At 46.2% G+C, this 24,095-nt stretch overlaps 1 protein-coding gene across 1 annotated transcript in view; it reads left to right on the plus strand.

The window, feature by feature from the left end:
- Positions 1–997: 997 nt before the first annotated feature.
- LOC144773952 (inhibin beta C chain-like) overlaps positions 998–24,095 on the plus strand; it is an 82,036-nt gene continuing 58,938 nt past the window's right edge. The window contains exon 1 of the mRNA XM_078659007.1: positions 998–1,465. Coding sequence (XP_078515133.1) covers positions 1,129–1,465 — 337 coding nt within the window. The 5' untranslated portion in view covers positions 998–1,128. The remainder of the gene's footprint in view (positions 1,466–24,095) is intronic.

Raw genomic sequence — 24,095 nt, forward strand, 5'->3', positions numbered from 1 at the left:
GGACTGGGGCTTATTTTTCAGTGTCAGACTTTAATCCAAAGCATGAGGGAGAAAGCACAACAGGAAGAAAAAGGGGGGAGAGAAAGATAGGAAAACATTAACAAAGGGAGAAAGTGGAGATGAAAAAGAACCAGCAAGAGTCTGATAAGGATACAAAAAATGAGGGGTGGTGGGATAAAGAGGGTTGAGGTGGAATGAAGACTGCGTATCCTTGGTAGTTGGCAGCTCAGACATTCAGTAGCCCGGTGGGCGGGCGCCGAAGTAAAACTCTTGATCCCTACACTCATTAAAAAATATATATAAACTAAGCACATTTGTTACCCCGCCATCTGAAGAATGATGCTTTTTCAGTGTTTCAATTTTTACATGTGACTTACTCCTGTACTTACTCGCACTCTCTGTCAATCACTCTGCAGTGAGTGTAACATTCTGCAGAAAAGTCTGAGCAGCTCCACTGCCCTTCCTTAGGCAATTCCTTGCCAAGCCCCAGATTTTTTTCTTGGTTATCACATCTATGAAGACGATGGCGTATTTCAGCACCCCTGAGAAATGTCGAAGTTGCCCCAGGCTAAAGAGGTCTAAAGGGCAGGAGGTGATTCTCCACCTAGCTCCGGATCGCATCACACGGGCTTTTTAATGTTTATTATTAAACCACTGGATCAAAGCTCCCATTTCTCTTTGCTCACTGTGTACACATTACTTAATAGCTATTTTGCTTTCTTTGAACTTTGTGTTTTTGGAATGTCACGTAAATTGCTAAGTTGCCTTTTTAAACCCTCGACTTTAGAGCTCAACAAAGCCCTCTTTGCCTCCTGCCTTCACACACTCGTATACCAGGCAAAAGAGCACAGGCATCTTTCCAAAGGGATATGCCAATAGCTTGCTGCTTGTGGGCTTATCTGATTTTGGGACAGCCAATATATGTGAGCCAAGTCTGGTGCTGCGATGTGTCACACAGAATCTGCACACAGCTCAGCTGAACCAACTCAGAGGACTGTCGACAAATGTTACTTAAAGCCTCCTCTCCTTGGTTGAGGTCCTACAGGGCTATAACATGCCCCAGCTCTAACCAACAGCTTTGTCTGTGGGTCACTTCTTCTCATCCAAGTATTCTGTGTTCCTGCAGAGATGGCGCCCTGGTCTTTTCGAAGCTTCATTCATCTATTGGCTTTTAGCCTTGTTGCGACATCTGGAGAGGAGGCATGCCCTGACTGTAACAGGAGGCCCGCTGCTGAACCTGAGAGGAAGATGCTGGTGGAACTGGCCAAGCGGACAATCCTGAGTAAGTTGGACCTGAAAGAGCAGCCAAACTTTCAGCCTGCTGTGTCACGCGCCATGCTGGCCGCGGCCCTGAGCCTGCACGATAGGCAGGAAGCCGCAGCAGACCAAACCCTGGACGAAGAGGAGCACCTTAAGCATGACGGTCTGGGCCAAACATATGAAATCATGATCTTCCCTGAAGCAGGTGGGTACAATCTGATTCAGTGCAACAATCTAGACAGGGATAACTGTGCACCCCACTATTATAAGTTGAGTCAGAATAAGACTTGTTATCATATCTACAAGGTTATGGGAGAACATGTGAATTTAAAGGAACCATCTGGTCGGATGTACGTTGGTACAACGCATGCTTTTACTACGCATGCCTTTACAACGCAGGATTTACAACGCAAGTCGTTACAACGACTTGCGTTGGGGGGTGCTGGATAGTGAATAGTTTAATTTACTATTCCAACTCCAGTCCCCGTGGATAGTAGGGAAGGTGTTGGATAGTAAATTAAACTATTACTTATCCTAGAGCGCCCCCCAGCGCAATTCGTTGTAAAGACTTGCGTTGAAAAACCTGCGTTGTAAAGGCACTGCGTGGTAAAAGTTGCGTCGTAAAGGATGTTTCCCATCTGGTCAATCATGCCACGGTAGGTCTCAAAACCCAAGCACACATTGTGAGAAAAAGTAATTCCCATTGCTGGTGGTTGTTGAAGATACAGGACTGAGTAAAGAGAACTGTCTGTTTCTGTTCTGGACTGCCCCTTTAAAGAATGAAGACTCCTTAATTAAACTGATAGCCACACCTATTTCCCTAGCCCTTTTCTACTAGGTACCACAATGTTATCTTTGGTAGAATTATTTACAAGTTAATTTACTGCTCCCCCATTCGTTTATTTAATTACTGCTTTGGTGACTAGGGCTAGATAAAAATTCTCTTCTGATCTACGAAAAATAATATGCCAATCTCAACGAATATTATTCTGTGAGCCTCCCTATTTTCTCCTCTATGAATCTGTTTATCCAACTAAATTCTGATTGAAGGACCCATATGTTGTATATAACTTCCAAATTAACCCTCTACTGTGAATAGCTAGATCAAAATCCGCTGCAGTGATGTCACAACAGAGTGTAAGCAAAATGGCTACCCACTGTTGTGACATTGTTCCACTGCTTCGTCCAGGTCTCTAGAGACCCAAGCGCAGTAGCTGAATGGTGGAAGGTAATAACAGTTGCCTCCTTTTGCTTCTCCTGGAACTCCACAGACCTGAGGGAGGTGGAATACGCAGGTGGTACTGGTCGTAACGAGCGTCAACCTACTAGCCTGGGGTAAAGGAAAGGAAAGGAAAAGAGATAAAACAACGAGCAGCTGGGATGAAATGTCTGCTTGCTTCTCGCTGTTAAAGTGGACCAAATCTTTTTTTTTCTTTCTTGGGGGTTGGGAGGGGTTTGAAGGTGACTGGCTGCACATGTGCAGGACTTGGCGAGGTCTTCTTTGCCCTGAAGGCACAGGCCACCTTTGTTACGTCATAATGGAGAGACGCTTTTTTTGCTGTAGAAGATTTATATAGCGCAAACTCGACCCGAAGGTATTGAAGCGCTTTACATGAGCACCAGTTATGTTACACAAGCAAACATTCATTTTTTTATTCGCTTTCAATGTTGAATGTTTACTGTGTCCATGGCGTTGCATTTTGGGCGTCTATGTAATGGCCCAGGTTGGAGTTAATTCAACTCAAATGATTTCAATAGCAAGGGGCTGGTCAGGCCTTCAGGAGGCAATTTAGGAGTGGGTGGCAACAACTTGCTCATCAGGGATGTGGGAAGGCTGAAGGAGGAGCCCAGCTGCTCTTTTCCACATTAACTCTGGACGTGTAAGGCAGGCGCACAGCGCCCATAGGACTACAAGGTCTTTAGCCCCCCATCATGTTTCTCAGCCCGGGCTGCTGTGGCTTCGGCTGGGCAGTGTCTGGAGTCTTATCTCAGCCACACCCGAGTTTTTCACAGATCTTTAACCCCTTGCGGGCTGGCAGAATTTTCTCGCTGTGTGGGCAAAATAGAGAGTGGGCATGGTTCGGACGGCCCCCGGCCGGTGTTACCACATGCCCACTGTGACGCGTGAAGGCCCAGGGGCTGTCTGGAGCATGCAAGGGGTTATAAGACCATTTACAAGCCTTTAGTGAACTGGTTAACGAGACTTGGTTATTTTCACTGGTTTCAGTACCCCCATGGGACCCCACTCTGGCTATTCCTTACTTTTGTATTTTATTTTTACTGCCACAGTGGGAGAATGCTTTTAGTGAAAAGGCATCTCAGGAAAAGGGATGTCACCTTTCCAAAAGAAAAGTACTGGCCATTTGTTGTTTAAAGAGTCTGCAAAGGTCAGGCACTGCCACTAAATGGGGTTGTAAATAAAATGGTATGCATTAATTTGTAACATTACATTTCTGTCTTTGTTTCCTTTAAATATTAGTAATATATCATTAATGGAGCACTAGAACACATTTAAAAGTGCTTTCTATTCACATTTTCTGTTTGAAGTATGCACAGATAAGTGCTATAAATACTGGATTTAGGTGATTTTGCTTATTTTTGTACTGGCTGGGACATCAAGATACCTGTGGTAGTGATAGCAATATGGTCTTCTTGCAACCCTGATCAGGAGACTGAAAGTTTGTTGTAGGATCAGCACATTAATTATTTCCACCTGCCTTCATCCCTGTTTGATGCCATAATAGCAATAGTTAAGCTTATATCTGAAACCCTACGCCAGCCATCAATACAATGCTGAGTTACTCCAGGTGTCTGGCAATACATACTGTATTCAGACAACTCACTCTGCGCTGAGATACCCATTTCTGGGTGATTCGGGCATGTCATAAATTAAGTTAACATTACATTGTTACTCATTCTCACTGCCCACCCTTCACTTTTACGCTCACCCTGCACTTACAGCGATTACACTGCACTGACACTGCTCACTATGCACTCACGCCATTCATTCTTCTCCTACCCTGCACTCGCATGAGCACACTGCTCACCCTGCACGCACATGATGCTCCACTCAGCTGCCACTTTCACCACTCACCCTGCTATGATTTGTAATGTACGCCAATATCGGCTTGGGTAATCACCTAACCCTTCACCTACATGTACAGTGCCATTGTACTACATAACGGGTTGTGCTGACCTTTTACTGCATAAATATCATGTGGTTTTCTAGGAAAACTCGCCTCATTTTTATGCATGAGGATTCACAGAATCACAGCTGGACTACCATCTTCTGCATTATAACTATGTACCCAGTGGTCTGACATCCCTCGCTGGGTGTCCTTCTCGAGACCAAGACGGGGTCCTACATTCTCTCACACCCGGTTGGTTCTACCCTAGGGGGGGTTCTTGGCTCTACACCTACATACATGCTAGGTACATCTAGTTAGGGTTAGCATCGTAGGAGTATGTATTTTTTCTGTCATGCATCTCTATACCGGCATATATCTATTGTTTTAGCACTATTGTAGAAATCTACCATCCATGTACTCTATCAAACAACTTGCTAGCGGTGAGGGCAGTAAACAAAGTACGCACTGGTGTGTTATCTGAGAAGTTCATTACAAAGCTTGATCACGCTCTACTTTATGTGGTCTCACCGCCAGTGGGCCACGTACAACAAAACTACAACCTATGCAAAAGGAGCGTGCAATTCATCAATAATAGTAAAAATTCAGACAGGCATGCTCATTAATTGTCCATTTTTAATATTCCACGCAAAGAAAGTCCTTGGGGAGTCTTTTTGTTGAATGATCAATTCTGAGTTTATTGTTCAATTCAATATTTAATCCAGAACACAAAAATCAAGTCAATCCAGCCATCACGTTTTGTCCTACCCGGACATCATCAGGGCTCCAAATCTCATGAGAATCACATGTCTTATTATGTCCTGTTGTGCACCTTTCCTTGTAAGATCTTTATAGTATTGCCTTGTGTTTGGGTATTCATCTATTACGTGCCGCGTTCCCTTCTTACGCGTATCTGACTCTGCCAGTCTTTCGATTTCCGCCGTGCAGAAAAGTACTGTACAGTTTCCACAATCCCTGAGGGGTCAGGGTTGTCATGTTCGATAGTTGCCAGAAACTATTCTCTCCTTGGTAAGAGGGGTTCATAGTGGCACTGTGAGCTAGCTGATATACAGGCAAACATAACCAGTGGGGGTGTCTGGAATCAGTCTGGACACCACTCCCACAGTTAATGTTGTTTCAACGTGCAGACCCTATATAGATTCATAGGAACTACACAACATGGTGCCGCCAACGTTGGTTTGTTTCTTATTTAACGGACAATCTGTGTAGTTCAATTGTGCTTTTCTTAGATACCCCATCTCACATATACCCAGAGACGTCTGATGTGAGAAGGGAAAGATCAGCTGCTGCTGAGTAGGCATATCCTATGTTTTGGATGTTGGTATAATCAAGCTTGAAGGATTATAGTTCCCTATTGTGTATAAACCTTATCTCAGTTTCCTTGAAGCTCTTTCAACCATGTCTGAAAAAGACAACGCTGTGCCAGCATTATAAGCGAATGCAGCAGGGGAGGGGGAACAAGAAAGTGCTATAAACATTTCAGAAAATGTCTGAAATGCACTCACTTTAAAACTAGCAGAGTTTGGAGTCCCAACATTAGGTGGGACTGTAACATTCATGATTGAGGCACACGAGTCATTCAGGACAGAAGTATTTTATTAATGGGTCAAATTCCCACTGGCAAATGCACACACAAAAACATTTCATACTTACACTCCAGATGAAACAACAGAAGAATATTGTCCATACAAGGAAATTAAAGTTCCGCTCACCTTCCAGGAGCACATAAACTGGTTTAAGTGTGCCCTCCCACACATAACAGATAAAATGAGACTCGGTCCGCTCAGCAGGGACGGAGCAACTTGGTCGGTCCTAGCGGCTTACACACCACCTCCAGACATTGACACAATGCCGGTAGCAGACTTACGTTCACTTCATAAAGAAATAATAAAACTCTACAGAAATGTAACATAGTTTGTTATAGGCAACACTCACACTTCAACCTACAAGGGTTACACCATCAGGTCAACTACAAGGGACTGCAACTAAAATCACCCCACAAACGCTGAGCGTGGTTATTGGAAGAATGCCCCCTAAACGTTATCAAATGCCTTTCTGGATAGCACAGAAAATCACACAGTTAGAGGCAGTGTTCCCACACACTGGCCTTCAAGAAAAACACAGAATACTAACAATCTGCTTGTCAATGTGGATAGCTCCATTGATAGAGGATTGTACCTCTTGGGGTACAGTTTTCGCTGGCGTATATACCATAACTCATGGTATCCCTTCAACAGCAGTGATACCACACGTATTGAGACAGATACAGAATGAGTGTGGAGCAGAACCTGCTCTGAACTTAGGGATGAAATTGTTAGGAAATTTTGGCCAGGTATCTACGATTATGTTGGCAAACATAAAAGCGGAGGCAGCAGCGATGGCGATAAGCCAACGCTTGAAGGATTTCACTCCTGTACAACAAGGCCGTGAATTACGTAAAATTATCGAAGATATATATGCTGAATTAGGTAGAGATAATTTGGGAGCTAGAGCAACAAAACCGCAACTCATGGGTGGTCCCGAAAAGGAAAACACCAAACAAGCACCTGATTCTTCCAAATAGAAATTGGGATAATAAAAAACAAAAGAACAGAGATAATAGATCACAATCAAAGGGTGGGTCTCCTCAGCAGGAGCCCTCCGAAAGGAGGTACAACCTTAGAAATCGTGATAACATTAAAAAACCTGACTGGTATCAGGATACTGATACACGTTCCTCTCATTCCTTTGAGGGTTCAACAAAAATCTCAGAGAGGGGAGGACGGTCAGAACACAGATCAGAAGAACGAACAAGGCCCAGAGATACACATCGTACTTCGGACTATAATATCAAAAACGAAGATGAAGCAAAATTAAAACATCAATTTAAAAGAAGAAAGTAGCTGGCCTCAAAATAAGAAATGCCCAGGCTGCTGAGGGCTCTGACGATGCTAGACAGCGCAGAAGAAGTAACAATAGCTCGCCAGAACCTGATGGAATTTCTGGTGACAGCGGCGTTGAATGAATATGTCACAGTGGAAACACTTGATACTAGGGTAAGTGTCCCACACCTGTTATACAAAATAACACTCCAAATGGAGGGGGACAAACCCAGAAAAATTAAAGGTCTCTTTTGGGAGGACCTGACTTATGGCTAAGACATCTTTTCGGCTAAAAAAAGAGTGGCAGCCTGAAATCATTATGGATTGCCCAAAGGGAGAAACAGTAATTTTACCAGCTTTCTCTGACCTCGTTCCCAAGTCACTACACTATTCATACATGCAGGACTGGGCGGTAGCATTAGCTCCTGCATTATACCGCAGTCATGTAGGGTGAAATGCTGAGTCACCTCAACACAAAATCCCAGTATAAACTTCTCCATCTCCACGGAGACAGTACCCAATAAAACAAGATGTGAAAAAACAAGTCAGGGAGATCTTAGATCAACTCAAATACCAAGGTGCAATAGAGAATTGAACCTCTGCAATTAATAATCCTTTGTTTCCCATAATGAAGCATGACAATTCATACCATCTAGTTTTAGACTACAGACATTTGAATACATGCACAAAGACATTTGTAGTACAGAATGCACACAGTGCCGCGTTAAAGAATAACATTGTGCGGAAAAAAATACAAAACAACACTAGATATCTAAAATGAATTTTTCTGACAAAATATAGCACCTAAGAGCAGATATTTACCAGCATTTCCAGCCCTAGGCTCTCAGCGTCAATTCTGTTGACTGTCCTAAGGGTATAAGAATAGCCCCAGGTTATTCTCAGCAAGAGTAACAGAGTTACTTCAACATTTTGATGAAGAGGCATTGTCCTATGTAGATGATATTTATCTGATGGATGATGAATTAATGCATCAATTGACCAGATTGAACAACATCATTTTGGGGTTCACCTCTGAGGGCTACAAATTCAACTTTAAGAAATCAAAAATTGCCCCCTCAATATCCTATTTTTGGGATACAAGTTAGCAACTGAAGGGAAAGCCTATCATCTAACTTTTGACAAAAATGAGCGCTGCTCCAACCTCCAAAATCTTTGAAAAACGTAAAATACATATTGGCATTCCTAAATTTTGGCACAACATACATTTTGGATTACGCAGAAAAAGTAAAACCTTTCTACGATTTAATCAGACCTGATTTTTCAGTTTGACATTGGACACAGGAACACATGGACATCCTTTGTTTCTTACAAGCTGACATGATAGCTTCCAAACACCTACACACACGTGTAAATACCTCAAATTTAGTGATCCATGTATTCGCGGGTCAATCAGGGTACACTTACCTACCTTCAATAAAGGCAAAACGGTCCCCATAGCATACAATTCACATTTGTACAAAAGCACTAAAATGCGTTTTGCTACTAAAGAAAAAATTATAACGGCAGTACAGCCTGCTGTAGTGAGAGAAAGAGCACTGGCTCAGGGGAAACAAATAAATGTTGCCTCTCCAGTACCAGCCTTAGAAGCTATTACAAAGGCAATCGTTCCAATGCTAAAGCTTTACATTTGCGATGGATACAATGGGCTAATTCTTTCACTGCAACAGATGCAGACTACAAATTTGATTCTACATTAAGAACACAAGCATTTCTGCAAAACGAAAAAGAATATCCACTCTTGAATTAAATAATACCCATAGATCAGTAGGAATACATTATTTACACTGACGGTTCTGCTCAGCCTGCCATAGGAAGTAAACAGCAATATAAGCGCAGCTTGTGCAATTGTAAAAGGACATATACAGGAAGTCAAGATCCATCCAAGCAGTATGAAGACGCAGTCTCTGGGAGACTGCACGGCACAGCTGGCAGAATTAAAAGCCCTATTACTGGCACTAATAAATACGGATCGGGAATTCCCCACACTTATAGTGTGTGATTCATTTTACGGTGCCCAGTCTTACAGTGAATATCTTCACTACTGGGGTCAGAATAGGTTTAAAGACTCAAGTTCAAGTTCAAAAGACCTTTATTCGAATTTCATAACATTCATAAAAATACCACATAAAACAGTTCATTTGCATAACACATCATTACAAAAATTCATGATTAAAAAATTTAATACAATTTTAATGAGGCTAATTTCAAGGATTTTCCATCATTTTGCGCACTCGTGTTATCAGTCTCAGGAAAGTGCTAGTGCGAAAGATTAATTCATCTGAGTCCAGGGAAACCAACATTAAATAGGACTCCTCCAGCGAAAGGAGTCTATATTTCCTAAAATATGGGGTTAAAAACCATTTAATATATCTAAGGTGAAATTTAGAGAAGAATAGGAAGTGCAAATCATCCTGTGTACTGACACCATCACACGGGCATGGGCTAGGGTCATTGCTATGTCGATAGCCCAAAGGGAAAGACAACAAAAATTTCACTGAACCCGCTCTTAGGCGAAACAAGAGTGATCTCTCCCAGTTGGTCATGGGTAGAGTAAGGTAGGGCAGGAGTGGTTGCCTACACAGTTCATTTCCCATATATTTTACAACAGTTGATTTTGTTAATTCTCTTCCTATCCTTTCAGACTCAAAAAGTGCATAGAGTGCGTGTTTAACCTCGATTTTATCCTTGAGCTCAATCTTGGTAGGGTCCGAGAAAAGATTACCTCTGTCCACGGCACTTAATGTTTTAGATACTCCTAAGAGCCATGGAATCTCCATGCCACGGTCACAATTTAGGCAATCCTTTATAATATTTTGTGTAAGAGTGGCTGAATTGTTCCTCCAAACCCTAACCCAAAATAGTGCTGGTCTGGCTCTGATAAAATCACATACATAGGGGAGGTTTAGTTCATTGTGACAGATAAAAACAGAAGATGAGATTGGGGCGCCCAGAATTTTTCTGCAGAAGCGGCTTTCTTCCTGCTGAATGCATGCGCTATCTCCCAACCCCCAGACCTCTGCTCCATATGAGGCTACTGGTAAGCACTGTAGTCTAAATATTTTTAAAATAGCTCTTGTGGGACCTATTTTCTTCGGGCGAGGCAGGCTCAAGATAGAATTGGTGGCTTTCGAGAACTTGCTCGTGGCGTGGGCCAAGTGCCCACTCCACGAGCCGTTCGCAGCGAAAACCAACCCTAAGAAAGGAAACATAGGGACAGATTCAAGTTTATCTGTTCCTATATATATAGTGTTGAGCTTCCGTTTCCCAGGGCCACATGACATGATAAAAGATTTATTGAAATGTACACGCAGATCTAATCCCTCCATGTATTGGACAAAACTTTGAACGAGTAAACGGAGGGCATTGGGTGTGCGGCCCATGAGCACCGCATCATCTGCGTATAATAATACTGAAAGAGGTTTCCCCAGAATTGTCGGTACATCGCTGGTGGCTTGTTTGAGACTTCCAGATAAGCCATTAATATAGATAATGAACAACAGGGGTGCTAAAACGCACCCCTGTCTTACCCCCCTACCGATATCAATAGCTCCGGAGACCTCTTCACCCATCCCAATCCTGACCTGTGCTTTTAGGTCAGTATGTAGGTAGGCCAGGAAGTTAACAAGGGTCTCATCTAGCCCGTAATTTAGTAAGGTGGTCCAGAGTTTAGATCTATTCACTAGATCGAAGGCGGAAGAGAGATCCATGAAAGCAAGGTAAATAGGAGATGCTCGAGCAATGCTATACTTGTCAATTATCAATTTTAAATTCAGAAATTGCTCCACTGTCCCTACCTCGCTCCTGAATCCCGTCTGACACGGGTCTAATAATTCTGTATTTTCAGTCCATTCAAGCACCCTGTTATAAATTACTCGTCCCAAGATTTTTAGGGTGTTATCCAAAAGGGGGATTGGACGATAATTGACTGGGTCCGACCTATCTCCCTTTTTGAAAATTGGGACGATGGTGCTGGTTGCCCAGGTGGTAGGCATGGGCGCTGTTGGCAGACTGCTAAAGACGTTAACAAGAATTGGTACCCATAAATCTGGACTATGCTTAATAATATCAATAGGCAAACCGTCTGGGCCTGGTGCCTTGTTTCCAAGGCTCTCTTTTATAGCCGTTTCTACTTCGTGGGCATCAATCTGTAGGCCACACAACTGTCCTGGACAATAATTCAATGACTCCTCAATTGGAACGGCATACATTTTAGAGAAGTGGGCCTCCCAATCACTACTAGTTATGTTACAGCTGATTGGTGTTAGCTTTTTACCCATTTCTCTTGTTTTCCTGACTGCAGACCAGAAGGGCCCGCTGCCCCCCAGATTTGCGTTGGCGACCAGCGAATCCCACTGTTCTGATAGTAATGCGGCCTTTCTACCAGTTATTGCAAGTTTATACTGTTTATACTTCGGAAATCCCTATTTGCCAATGAGCAAGCCGAATCGAACCACCTAGGTTCTTTCTGCACCTTTGGTAAAGGTACTGACAAAAGAGTTTTTATGGTTGAGCACAATTTGCCAAAATCAGCAATTATCCTATGGTAATTACCGTCCATAGATAGGCAGGAGTTGATCAGGTGCGGGTGTTTAGTTTGTACAATATTCAAAATTACCCCGCTGTCAACCCCCCTCCATTTTAATCTCAAACCATCAACCGTGGGTGTGATGTCCCTTGCGCCATTTAGGTTCGTATAAACCGAACTAGGGGCTAAATCCAGAGTTACTATGAGTGGATTATGATCCCCAAACGATGTCTCCATCACTATAGACTTGACTACACAATCTATTAAATGGGGCGACATAAAGATATAGTCAATAGTGGAACTACTATCCCTACCTCTGAACGTAGGAGCATAAGGAGCGTTAGAATTGTGGCCTATTTCCATGGCATCACCAAGGGTGAACCAGATAATATGTTCGCTAATTCAGTGCCCCTTCGTTCCGCTTGGTCTAAGTGGGTCCTATCCTTAGTCCCGTGCTCTTTTAATATCTTTGCATTGAAGTCACCCCCAATCAAGATCCCTGTCCCAACATCAGTTTGTGGGCTAAATTCCAGATTGTGTAAGGTGTTTGAAAGTGCCTCAAAATGTTTATTAGGTACACAGTTAAAATCATTATTATAAAAATTTATTAAATAAATCTGAGTCTTTAACTTGTATTCGAGAATTTGTATGTTTGGATTCCCTCTAGACAAATCTCTGATTGTGCCACCAGCCAATATCTTAATCCCTATAAACAAGCCACCCACTGCTCGGCCAAGACTAGGTTTGGGCGCTGTTACACTAAAGCAGTGATAGCCCTCAATGTATAGGTTCCCAACAGCCCAAGTCTCCTGGAACATGACAATGTCTATACCAGCAATTGACTTGGCCAATTGAGGATCTGAGAGATTTGCTTCTAACCCAGCTACATTCTAGCTAAGGATTGACAAACCACGATAGCTGGGATATGTAGTGGTCTTATTCCCAGGATTCCTCACTGTATTCACATCAAGTTCGGGCGATGTGGGAATTTTATATTCGTGCGTGACTGTGGATATAGCAGTATGGTTTGGTATTCCCTGGGCAACATTACCTGGTGTTACTAGTAAATATTCCTCGTTAGTGTTGCCAACTACTGTGCAACCACTAATGCCATCCATGTCACCAAGTAATCTTCCCTGAGTTGTGATTTGTTCTTCTGGTAATTGACACCCCTTGTTATCATTACTTGTGACTCTGCTTCCAATGTTGTTACCTACCCTAATATCCAGTCAATCCAACTCGTCTAAATTTGAGAAGGCCTGTTCGAACCGATTATAGGTTGGGATGTTAAATAGTGGCCTTACTTCATTGTGATACATAAACTGATTTGGGGTGATTGTTGGATATGATCTTTCCCTGTGGTCATATTGGGGCATTGTGGGAAAGTGGGTATGGTGCAGCTGATATGTTGACATTGGGGCCTGATGGCACAGTACGGGGCCCTTCCGGGGATTGGGGTCTTGGTTCTGGTGAAAAAGTGGAGACTTGATCCTATTGTAGAAATTTGAGTTCTGGTGGGGCACAACGGGGTTATTTGCCATATTTGACTTAGGGGGAATCAAATGTCTATAAAAGTAACCCAATGGGAGTAGAGTGGTGTTAAATTCCCATGGTGAGGGTAGTGGTGCACTAGCCAAAGTTTTTTCTGTCCATTGGGGGTTCTTAAAATTTACAATTATGCAGTCCCCCTCGAACTTTTTCCTCAGTGGGCCAACCCATCCCACTCTCTGAGTGTGAATGATCTCTCTTGCTCCTTCCATTGGGAAATTACAATTTGCAATTAACCAGTGTAGGGTCTTATTTTTAAGGGATGGGGGGGTTTCTTCCTGGTCCTTCCTAAGTATGGAAACATTAACTAGGACCAGCACATACTCTCCGCATTCGGGCGGCAGGCTGATGCGTGGAGGAATCTGCCAAATGTTAGTTGCCATATTTTGAACGGGCTGAGCCCTTGGGGGGTTTTGAGCAGAGTTATTAATTTGACCAGTTGGGATTCCCTTGCTCTGGGCAGTATTTTGCCCCTTCCCTGGCTGTGTGGCTACCTTGGTCGTGTGAGGATTAACGGTGGGATTAACGATAGTGTTTGCTGCCGCTTGATTGGCAGCAGTTCCTTTACATGGAGCTTGTGGGGTTTTGAGCTTTGCGGTCATGATGGGAGCTGAGGTGTTCTTGGGTTTAAGTCCCATACGGGTTGGCACACCGTCACTAGGAATGTTTTTAGTGGGAGCGCTTAATTCAGCTAATTGTTTTTCAATCCGTACAAGTCTAGATTCTATCGGGGACAAATAGATGCTAAAAAGTTCACCCATTCTTTCCAACAGATGGTCGTTTGCAATATTAGCATCAGGTTTGTCCCCTGTGCCCTGCGGAGCCCCATGAGACTCTTCGCTTACTATTTCTATGGCTACATTTGTTCCATCGGCGTTTAGGTGTGGATTAACGCCTTTTCTAGCCTTTCGCTTTGGGGCGCTATACTTTCTGACTTTAGACATGCTAAGCTGTGTTGTATGTTTAGTTTGTTTCCGTATGGCGCCCTCCCGCTTGCCCCTTAATTGCCTTGTACTGTCTACAGCTACTTCATCTGGTGTAGGGTCAATGAGCAAGTCCGGGGTCCTTTCCAGATCCATGATAGATTCTAAGTCAGAGTCTATTAGGGGGTTCGATGCTGATAAATTAACCTCATTTGGTATGCTTTGAATATCAGCACGAACATTAATTGTAGGTCCAGTGTTGCTATTTCTGGCCTGAACTGGTGTTCTTGCTGATGCGATGAGGCCAAGAGATGATCGTCTAGCTAGGGCTAAGTCTTGCGAGACCCTGCGCTCCAGGAGTGTGATGCCCTGATTTAATCCGTCATTGGCCCTTGTTATAAAATTATCTATTGGGCCTATCACTGGAACCCCCCCAGCTGCTGTTTTGCTTCTAGTGCCCCTAGTAGTCATAATGATAGTTTGAATGCGGTTGTATTTATCACGAGTAGAGTGTTACTCAATTCCAAAACAAAAGACAGAAGATGTTATACTGGACTTGGACCCTCCCACTCTCCTTGCTAGATATCAGTGATGATAAGCAGGTCCCCTGTAGGGAAACTATTGCGCAGGGGTGGGTGAGTCAGGACTGACCCGATGCCGCACTAAGCACGGTATAGAGCTCAGATGCAATACGATGTACACAGTGCTTATAGTCACTCAGATGACAAGATGTAGGAAGCAATATACCATACAGTGGAGTTTGTAGGTTCGCCAAGTACGAGATGGTATGTATAGAACTGCGTTTTTCCCGCAAATGATAGGTTAAGTATATAACGGTCCGGCAGTCAATCCAAATAAAACTGGGGCTGTAGAGAAGACATACATTAAGGAGACCTGCAAAGTCAATGTTAGTGGGGTGCAACCGGCCCGGCCTCCTCGACCTCTGAGGGCCTCAGAGGGCCCGCCCTTTGCCCGGGCTCAGGTGCAGATTAATAGGCCACGTGACAGGCCGTGGGCGGGGCTAGCAGGGGGCGCCGGCAAGCAGTACAACGCCGAGCAGGGACTCCTGGTCAAGCGAGTCCCTGCAGCGCTCCTCCCCTGTTGGTGTTGATATCGCCCCCGGTACACGCAGGTTCCTCAGTGGCCCCTCCACACAGCCAAGCGCCGCGAAGCGGCACCCGCGAAACGGGTTCGGCGAGTCGCGGCGGCAACACAGGGCAGGATAGGTCAAGGCAAAGACGTGGGCTCGCAGCACCAGCCACCTCAAGGTGAGCCCTCACTCTCATTCAGCGTCCAAGGGTTCCCGTTGATTGCAAGGTTGTAGAGCCTTAAGTATAGGTTTTCCAGGCCGGGGCGGGGCTAGCAGGGGGTGCCGGCAAGCAGTACAATGCCGAGCAGGGACTCCTGGTCAAGCGAGTCCCTGCAGCGCTCCTCCCCTGTTGGTGTTGATATCGCCCCCGGTACATGCAGGTTCCTCAGCGGCCTCTCCACACAGCCAAGCGCCGCGAAGCGGGTGCGGCGAGTCGTGGCGGCAACACAGGGCAGGATAGGTCAAGGCAAAGACGTGGGCTCGCAGCACCAGCCACCTCCAGATGAGCCCTCACTCTCATTCAGTATCCAAGAGTTCCCGTTGATTGCAAGGTTGTAGAGCCTTAAGTATAGATTTTCCAGGCCGGGGCGGGACTAGCAGGGGGCGCCGGCAAGCAGTACAACGCCGAGCAGGGACTCCTGGTCAAGCGAGTCCCTGCAGCGCTGCTCCCCTGTTGGTGTTGATATTGCCCCCGGTACACGCAGGTTCCTCAGCAGCCCCTCCACACAGCCAAGCGCCGCGAAGCGGCACCCGCGAAGCGGGTGCGGCGAGTCGCGGCGGCAACACAGGGCAGGATAGGTCAAGGCAAAGACGTGGGCTCGCAGCACCAGCCACCTCCAGGTGAGCCCTCACTCTCATTCAGCGTCCAAAGACTCAACAGGTAGCACAATAAAGCGCAAATGTTTTAGGGAACAAATGGCAGAGCTGAAAAAGACTTGCAGAGAGCTCACGTGATACATATGCTGAGTCATCAACGTGATGGCATTCACATTAAAGGGAATTCATTGGCTGATGAAGCCCCCAAGGCGACAATGCGAACTGCTGCCGTAGCTGCAATCACTCGTTCTAGCACAAGAATAGACGGATAGATAATGGTAGCTGTCATCGCTCCACGCAAAAACAGCTCAGCCCCAAAAGGCTTTCCACTCCAGTACTCCTACAAGTTATATGCAAGAAAGATTCTGTATGCTCAAATTCCAGGAGTGGGGATAGAGTAATAACAAACATGGATCGCAGATTAGGTTTAATTCTAGCTGCACACAAGGGTCTGGGCTTAGCACACACAGAGATTACTGTGAACATTTCACTATTGAAACAACGCTATTGGTGGCCAGGTTTAACATAACAGACAAAAGCATTTGTCCTTAAGTGCGGCATCTGTCAGCAAATGAATTGTTCCGCCGTAGCATGTCCACCACAAACACCACTACTAATATCAGACAGACCTTTTGCTTGTGTCTATTTAGATCACTGTGGCCTCTGACAATCTGATGGGGCTTAAAAGTATATCTTGGTGGAAGTGGATTCGTGCTCTAGATTCCTGTGGGTTTGGCCCCAGCGCTCGGCTGATGCCCGAACTTTTATAAAGGATTTGCGAGTTTTCATAGGAATATACGCAGTTGGCACATTACATTCGGACCATGGCCCCTGTTTTACTCTCGGGCTTACGAAGAAGTCATGGGAAGTTTGGGTGTTGCATTACGGTACTCATCTCCATATCATCCTGAGGGAAATGCGATAGGGGAAAGGAAGAACCGGGACTTAAAGCAATCTTTAACAGCAAGGGTATTAGGCTCGGGTGGGAGTTGGGTCAATCACCTTCATGGGGCCCAGAGGGCACTTAATAACATGCCAAGAAGTTCCCTAGGAGGCCGTACTCCTTACAAGGTCCTATTTGGGAAGAGATTGTGGGTACCTGACCTCGAATGTGGCAGCACAGTGGCGGATGAAAATCGATTTGACATCGATAACCATTTGGCTGTTTTACAGGAACTCAATGAATTCAGTGTCTTACAAAGCAATATCCAAGTAAAACTCGCCACCACTGGGGAAATAAATTAGTAACAGCAAGACCTGCCTGGATTTCAAAAGTCGGAGACCTGGTCAGAGAAAAAACTGTGGACAAGGAAGAATTTAGGCCATCTTGCAGAACGCCTGTACCTGTCCTGGCTGTTGATGGAACTAGAAAAGAGATTTGTCTCCATTGATCTGAACAAACCACTCTATGTAGTCGATCCTGAAAAGCAGGCCACGTGGGCTCCTGGGTAGCTGCCTATCTTCAATTGCTACCATACAGGATGTTGAGACAGAAAGACTGATAACATTTGAAGAGTCTTCTATACAAAGTAATGGAGTTACCAACAATGAAATGGGATTCGTTTCTATTGAAATTGAACATCAAAGCACAAATAAAACACAGATATCAATTCGGCCTACCACAGGCATCTACATCAATATGCCTCTACAGGAGACATCTGCAAGTTCAACAAAACCTGCTGAGCTACTGAAGATAGATCAAACTGCATCTGGCTATGTAATCGTTTCAACGCTTCTTCTCTGGATCCAAGTGAACCTGAGTCACCGCTGGCTCCAGTTCTCCGCAAAATACAACTTCATGATTTCTACCTTTGGCTGAAAAAACATACATAGTGTCACCATGGCTACAGCTCTTGATAGCAACTGGTACACTGTTCCTACTCTTCTGGATAGGTTTAGTGACTGTCTTTTTCTTGCTCAGGAATGGATACTATCTCTCAGAAGGCCCGCAGTATCAGATGCGAACTTGGTGCTGAAACCTCATACATCATTTCATCATTAACAGAGAGACCTGTCCTATGTGAACATTACAGCAGTTCCAGTTACTGACAGAATAGTTTGGGACAGAGTTTCATATGATGTATTTGGTCCCACTGAACTTTTATAAATACTATATGTATTTAAAATTTCTTTAAATGATATCATCACATCCAGAACATACTCTGATGATTGGGATTTTGAAACTGTAAATGGCATGCTGTCTGATTTAGAACAGTCTGCAGCATTTAAAAAAAATGATGATTTATCTGATTTTGACACCATTTACTGTTACCAACCCTATGTTCATCATTTTCTGCATAAAACAAGTGCACCACGTAATGTTTTCGCATATCACCCATGGGAACATTGCCCAACACCACCGAACAGTAGTGCACAAATGTTTGCACAAAAGTTTGCTTATTTTTCTGGGTTTAATACATCAGATCCACACTCATATTATTATAAGCCTGCTCCTACATCTGCAAAGAAAAATATGCTTACTAACACCAAACAGATATAATCTGCATCCTTTATTGCCCAACTGTCTGAACAGGGTTTCGTCTTATGGAAAGACACTATAGACATAAAATCAGTCTGGGGTACTGAGGAATGGCAGGTTCAGGGAACTGAGGCACCATTTAAAGCATGCCTCATACCACAAGAAATTATCTTCCTGAATGACACTGTGCAACAGACTTCCTGTCTTGGGTTAGCCAAGATTAAAGATTTGAAAACACCTCATATTACCTCGCTTTCACATTTTGAGGTATGGCAAAACTATACAGAAAATGGTGAGGGTACACTAGATGTCTTCATGCATGGTGTTTCATACAATTTCACAGACCTCGATTGGAAGGGATGGTTAGTTTGGCCTTTTGACACAAATAGGTGTCAGTCAAGATTCAAGGGTACCACCGAAGAGGTCAGCATCCATAGGCCTGACTTACGCCATGTACATCGAGAACATCTGGGGGTGGAGACATCATACAGGGTTGGGAAGTTATGCCTAGATTGGCTAAGAACCTCAATACTCTCAGAGGTGAAACTACACTTGTCCTTACTCTCAAATGACATGGATCTAAGGGATTTTTTGCTAGGTCCCCGGAAACTATGTCGTAAACGTTTCTTATACGCTATGTATAATGAAATTTGGAAAATCTCTCAACAGGAAGCTGCAGAGAGACTGCGTGTAATTGACAGAGTTAACTTAGAAAAGGCTTGGGGCGTGGCCTGGCGCGAGCCAAGATGGCCGCATAATTGTGCTGCTTCGCCGGCCGCCTCGAATATCCTTCAGCTATCCTGAGACCCGTGGGCCCAACAAACTGAAAACTCTCTGGAAATCTTTGCCAGACCTGGGCGCTGCTGGAATCCGCTGTCGGCGCTGAGCGGGAGAGCCCATGTGAACCGGGGGCGGATGCCTTCGACTTTGCCCCGGAGAGAGCGGCCTGGCGCGGCGGGTCGGTGAGAGAGACCCGCTGCGACCCCTAACTGTGCTCCCGCTCGGGCGCTTCATAGTGCCCTGCAGAGCGAGGCGCGGACTGAGAGGGCTGCGATATTGGCGCCGGGCCGCTGCTGAGAGGTGCTGCTGCCCCGCGATCAAGACACCGCGGCGGCCGGAGTGAGGCTGGAGGCTGCTGCGGGAGGAGCGGGGCCTAACACAAGTGCTCCCGGCGGCCTGCCCTGACGAGTGGACCTGAGGCCTCCGCACCACAGTCGGCGGCGCGGCATGGCTGAATAAGAGCACCTCCACCCTGCCTTGGGCTGTGGGTCTCAAGCGGCCCTTCATATCTGATCCTGCCGACGGCTGCAGAACTCCAGACTGGGTGAGCTGTACTGGGCCTCCCGGCCTTCAAATTACCATTTCTGGCGGACATAGAGGACGGGGGAAGGAAGCTCGTTTTGCGCTCTCACTGGCGCTATAGACATACCGGAGCGCATGCAGCTCAGGGTGGACATTAGACGCTGAGGCTCCAAGCTCGCTGCACTACCACCTCCCCCAACTGGTGTTCTTACCCCACACGGTGGCCATTTTAGCGCTTGGAAATTTCACGGTCACGCTTTGCCGCTTGCGGGAGGCACACCTCATCGGACCAGCGCTGAATTGACATTACTGCATTGGCGGATAGCCACTCGGGGGGGGGGGCACCATACTCCAGTTCCCTGCTCCGCTCTTGCAGGGAGGGGGAACATATAGATATCAAGCATGTGCCCATTCTGAGCACTTGCCCCGTGTGGTGGGACGAACTGGGGCACACAGTGAGCCTTAGCTGAGATCCTTGGAGGTACACCGCGAGCGACTATGGGAAAGCCAGAGAAGAACCAGCCGAAGCTCACGTTCGAGCTGCGGAAGGGAGGTAAGACACAGCAGAAGGTCTCTGACTCTGAGCTAGACTCTGTCTCCCAGGCCCCATCTGCCTTAGAGAAGACACTCTGCCATACAGGCCAGCCTACAATCTAACGATGGAAAGATAGAAGCCTTGAGCGGCCGCATGGATCACATGTCCGCTAAGCTAGACAAACATGCGGGGAGGCTTGGCGAAGCTGAACAAAGAATTTCTGACACTGAAGATGGTCTGCAGCAAGTAGCGTCTAAGCGGTCATACAGGCTAAGAACGATGACATCGAAGCGTGCTCGAGACGCAACAATGTGCGCATTTTAGGCCTGCCGGAATCTACAAATGTGGGCCGTCTGGAGGAATTCGTGGAGACACTACTTAAGGAAATCTGCGGGCCTGAATGCTTCTCTCCCATGTTTGCCATTGAACGTGCGCACAGGTCTCTGGCACCACGTCCAAAGCCGGGAGCCCCGCCCCGGCCCATCATCGCGAGGTTGTTCAATTTCAGGGACCGTGACACTGTCTTGCGAGTCACCCGCCAGAAAGGCGCCATTACTCATCAGGGCAACACACTGTCCTTCTTTCCAGATTTCACAGCCACAGTGCAGGCGGCCAGGAAAGAGTTCTAGGGAGTCAAAACACTCCTTATGAAGGAGCAAGTCCCGTACGCCATGCTGTACCCCGCACGGCTTCGCATAGGGATGGACCGAGATGCCATGATTTTCACGAATCCTAAGCTCGCATGGACCACGCCAAGCAACTTCGCGGAAAGAAGCGGGAATCGGAACGTACTTCAGACGTGGATGAATAACAGGGCAGTGCCTGGTTATGCCATATGATTGTATTCTCTATGTATGCCATACCTAATCAATCTGCCCTCTTGACCTGGGGGGTGGCTGTGTTTCAGTTAAATCTTCTATTTGCTTGTAGTTGCCTGGGACGGCGACATTGTCATTGCTGCTTGAGTGATGATCACGGACTGATGGGCCCTGGAGATGCCGCAGACCCTCTCTTCCCGACCCATGCAGAGTTAAGTCATGCACGCAGGTGGATTGTGTGGTTCTGCCCTATGGGCTCCTACGAGATATGTAGCAGTGTATGCGCATAATGGCTAGGGTTAGAGACCAGTTGCTATTTGTTGCCTGAGTTTTCAAGATGTTGTTTATTGTACTCTGAATGCAATGCTATGTTGGGTGGGTATGCGGGGCTGATAGATCACCTGAGGCGGCCCCTCCCTCTGGCATGCGACAGGGACTGTAGAGCGCCTCTGCGTCCCCTACTTGGGTGTTCCCCACCATTACTGTGTTTTGCTTTACTTTTGGGATGTTTAAGGGTATTGGCTTCGGCAAGATTGGGTTGCTGGAGTGGGTGGGGGGTGGGGGTCGGGACTGGGGTACCGAGTACGTCAGGAGATGCAGCGGCTTGAGACATGCACAGTTGTATAGGATGTTACGCGGCGAGGGGTGTTCCAGATTGCATGACCATTCTATGAGTGTCTGCTTCAAGTTAGATAATGGGTGAAGAGTATCAGTGCATGACATGGAATGTTCGTGGCCTCAACACGCCGAAAAAGATTAGACAAGTGTTGTCGTATCTAGATAGACAGAAGATACAGATTGCATTATTTCAGGAGACTCATTTAACCAAATACACTGACTCCAAGGTTGCAAGCAGGTAGTCGGGGTTTAGATTGGCATCGTCCTACTCGTCCTATGCACGTGGAGTGCTCATCCTGGTTAGGAAGGGTGCCAATTTCCGTCCCACATGCACGCATACGGATACTGACGGTAGATGTGCGATGGTGCAGGGCAAACCGGGGTTGACGGACCTCACCATCATTAACATGTACGGGCCGGTGGTGGATGATCCTACTCCCTTTATACAGATGCTTACAGTTCTGCGCTCATGGCCGGAGGCGGCGGTTGTTTGGGGAGGGGACTTGAACACGCACCTTAACCCACTGATAGACAAGTCGAACCCGGCGGGGGCTTGCACACTTAAGGTCGTCCAATGTGTACGTGATGCCATGTCAGAAATGGGGCTGGTTGATGTCTGGAGGCTGCGGAATGGGCACGCTTTGGAGGATACACATATCACACCCGCCCACAACAGTTGGTCCAGATTGGACTATTGGTTACTAGATGAAGGCGCACATAACTGGGTCACGCAATACATGTACTTCCCCGCACGTTATCGGATCACAACCCTGTGGTGGTGCGACTGCACATCCCCACCAACCCCCGCCGTCCTTTCACGTGGCACTTCCGGGCAGGGGCTCTACTGGACCCCATCTTTGCAGACACAATTAGGACTGCCATTGTGCATTATTTTGATGAGAACACCGGGTCAGTTGATAGTCAGGCATCACTATGGGAGGCATTTAGGTGACAATCAGGGGGGTCTGTTTGGGCACTTCAGCGGGCATACTGAAGGACTTAAGGGGGCAAATTGACAAAAAGGAAGCAGAATTAGGGAAGCTTGAGAAAGAGTATTGTGCGGCGCCATCTGACATGCTCCTGGCCAGCATCAGGGAAGGGCTCAAGGAATATGAGGAATTGGCGGAGACGGAGGCGTGGTATAGGGGTAGGAGGAACGTGGCTAGAGCATATGGGGAGGGTGGCAGACCAGGAAGGTCCTTGCTGCCAATCTGCTGTTTCGGGAGCAAATCCAGCATGTAGAAAAAATTGTAGATAATGACGGTACAGAACACTTTTCCCCACAAGAGGTGACTGAGCAGTTTAGGAAATTTTAAGCGGCACTATACACCACGCGGGGTGGCGCAGAGGAAGACGTCATGACGGAGTATCTGTCAGACATTGCTTATGCGTGGCTGTCAGATGTACACAGAAAGTACCTGTCCCTCCCCATAGACGAAACCGATGTCAAAGATGCCATTCTCTATCTCCCTAACAGCAAGGCCCCTGGACCTGATGGTCTAACGGCGGAATTTTATAAGACATACGCTGACATTCTAGTACCCCATCTATTAGAAATGTATGCTGAAGCACATGACACCGGGCGCTCCCCCCCCCCTCCCTAAGGCAGGTCTTGATTGTCACACTTCTTAAGAAGGACAAACCTCCTGAATCGGTCGACTCGTATCGCCCCCTTTCGCTGATTAATATAGATGTGAAAATACTGGCGAAAATATTAGCTGCTAAATTACAACCTTTGATGCCTCTCCTTGTGCTCCCAGATCGGTCCGGTTTCATACCCGACCGATCCACCTCCCTCAACTTGCGCACCATCTTTTCCATGTTCCATGTCCTAAATCCTGACTTGCCGGCTGCCGCGGTCCTTCTGGACGCGGCCAAGGCTTTTGATTCCATTGAGTGGGGATATATGTTTCACGTACTCCGGAAGATGGGGTTTGCTAGTGTCATATTGCAGGAGATTAAGATTTTATACACGGACACAACGGCTAGGGTGCGAGTCGGTGGGCACACCTCTGAGCCACTACAGATCCAAAGTGGCACCCGGCAGGGCTGTCCCCTCTCCCCCCTTCTTTTTGCTTTGGTCCTCGAGCCGCTCGCCTGTAAAATCAGCAAGACCCATAGAGCTGCGGCCCTCAATTTTAAGCATCGACCAG

Source organism: Lissotriton helveticus, chromosome 1_1 (assembly GCF_964261635.1).
Source record: "Lissotriton helveticus chromosome 1_1, aLisHel1.1, whole genome shotgun sequence".
NCBI classification, from domain to species: domain Eukaryota; kingdom Metazoa; phylum Chordata; class Amphibia; order Caudata; family Salamandridae; genus Lissotriton; species Lissotriton helveticus.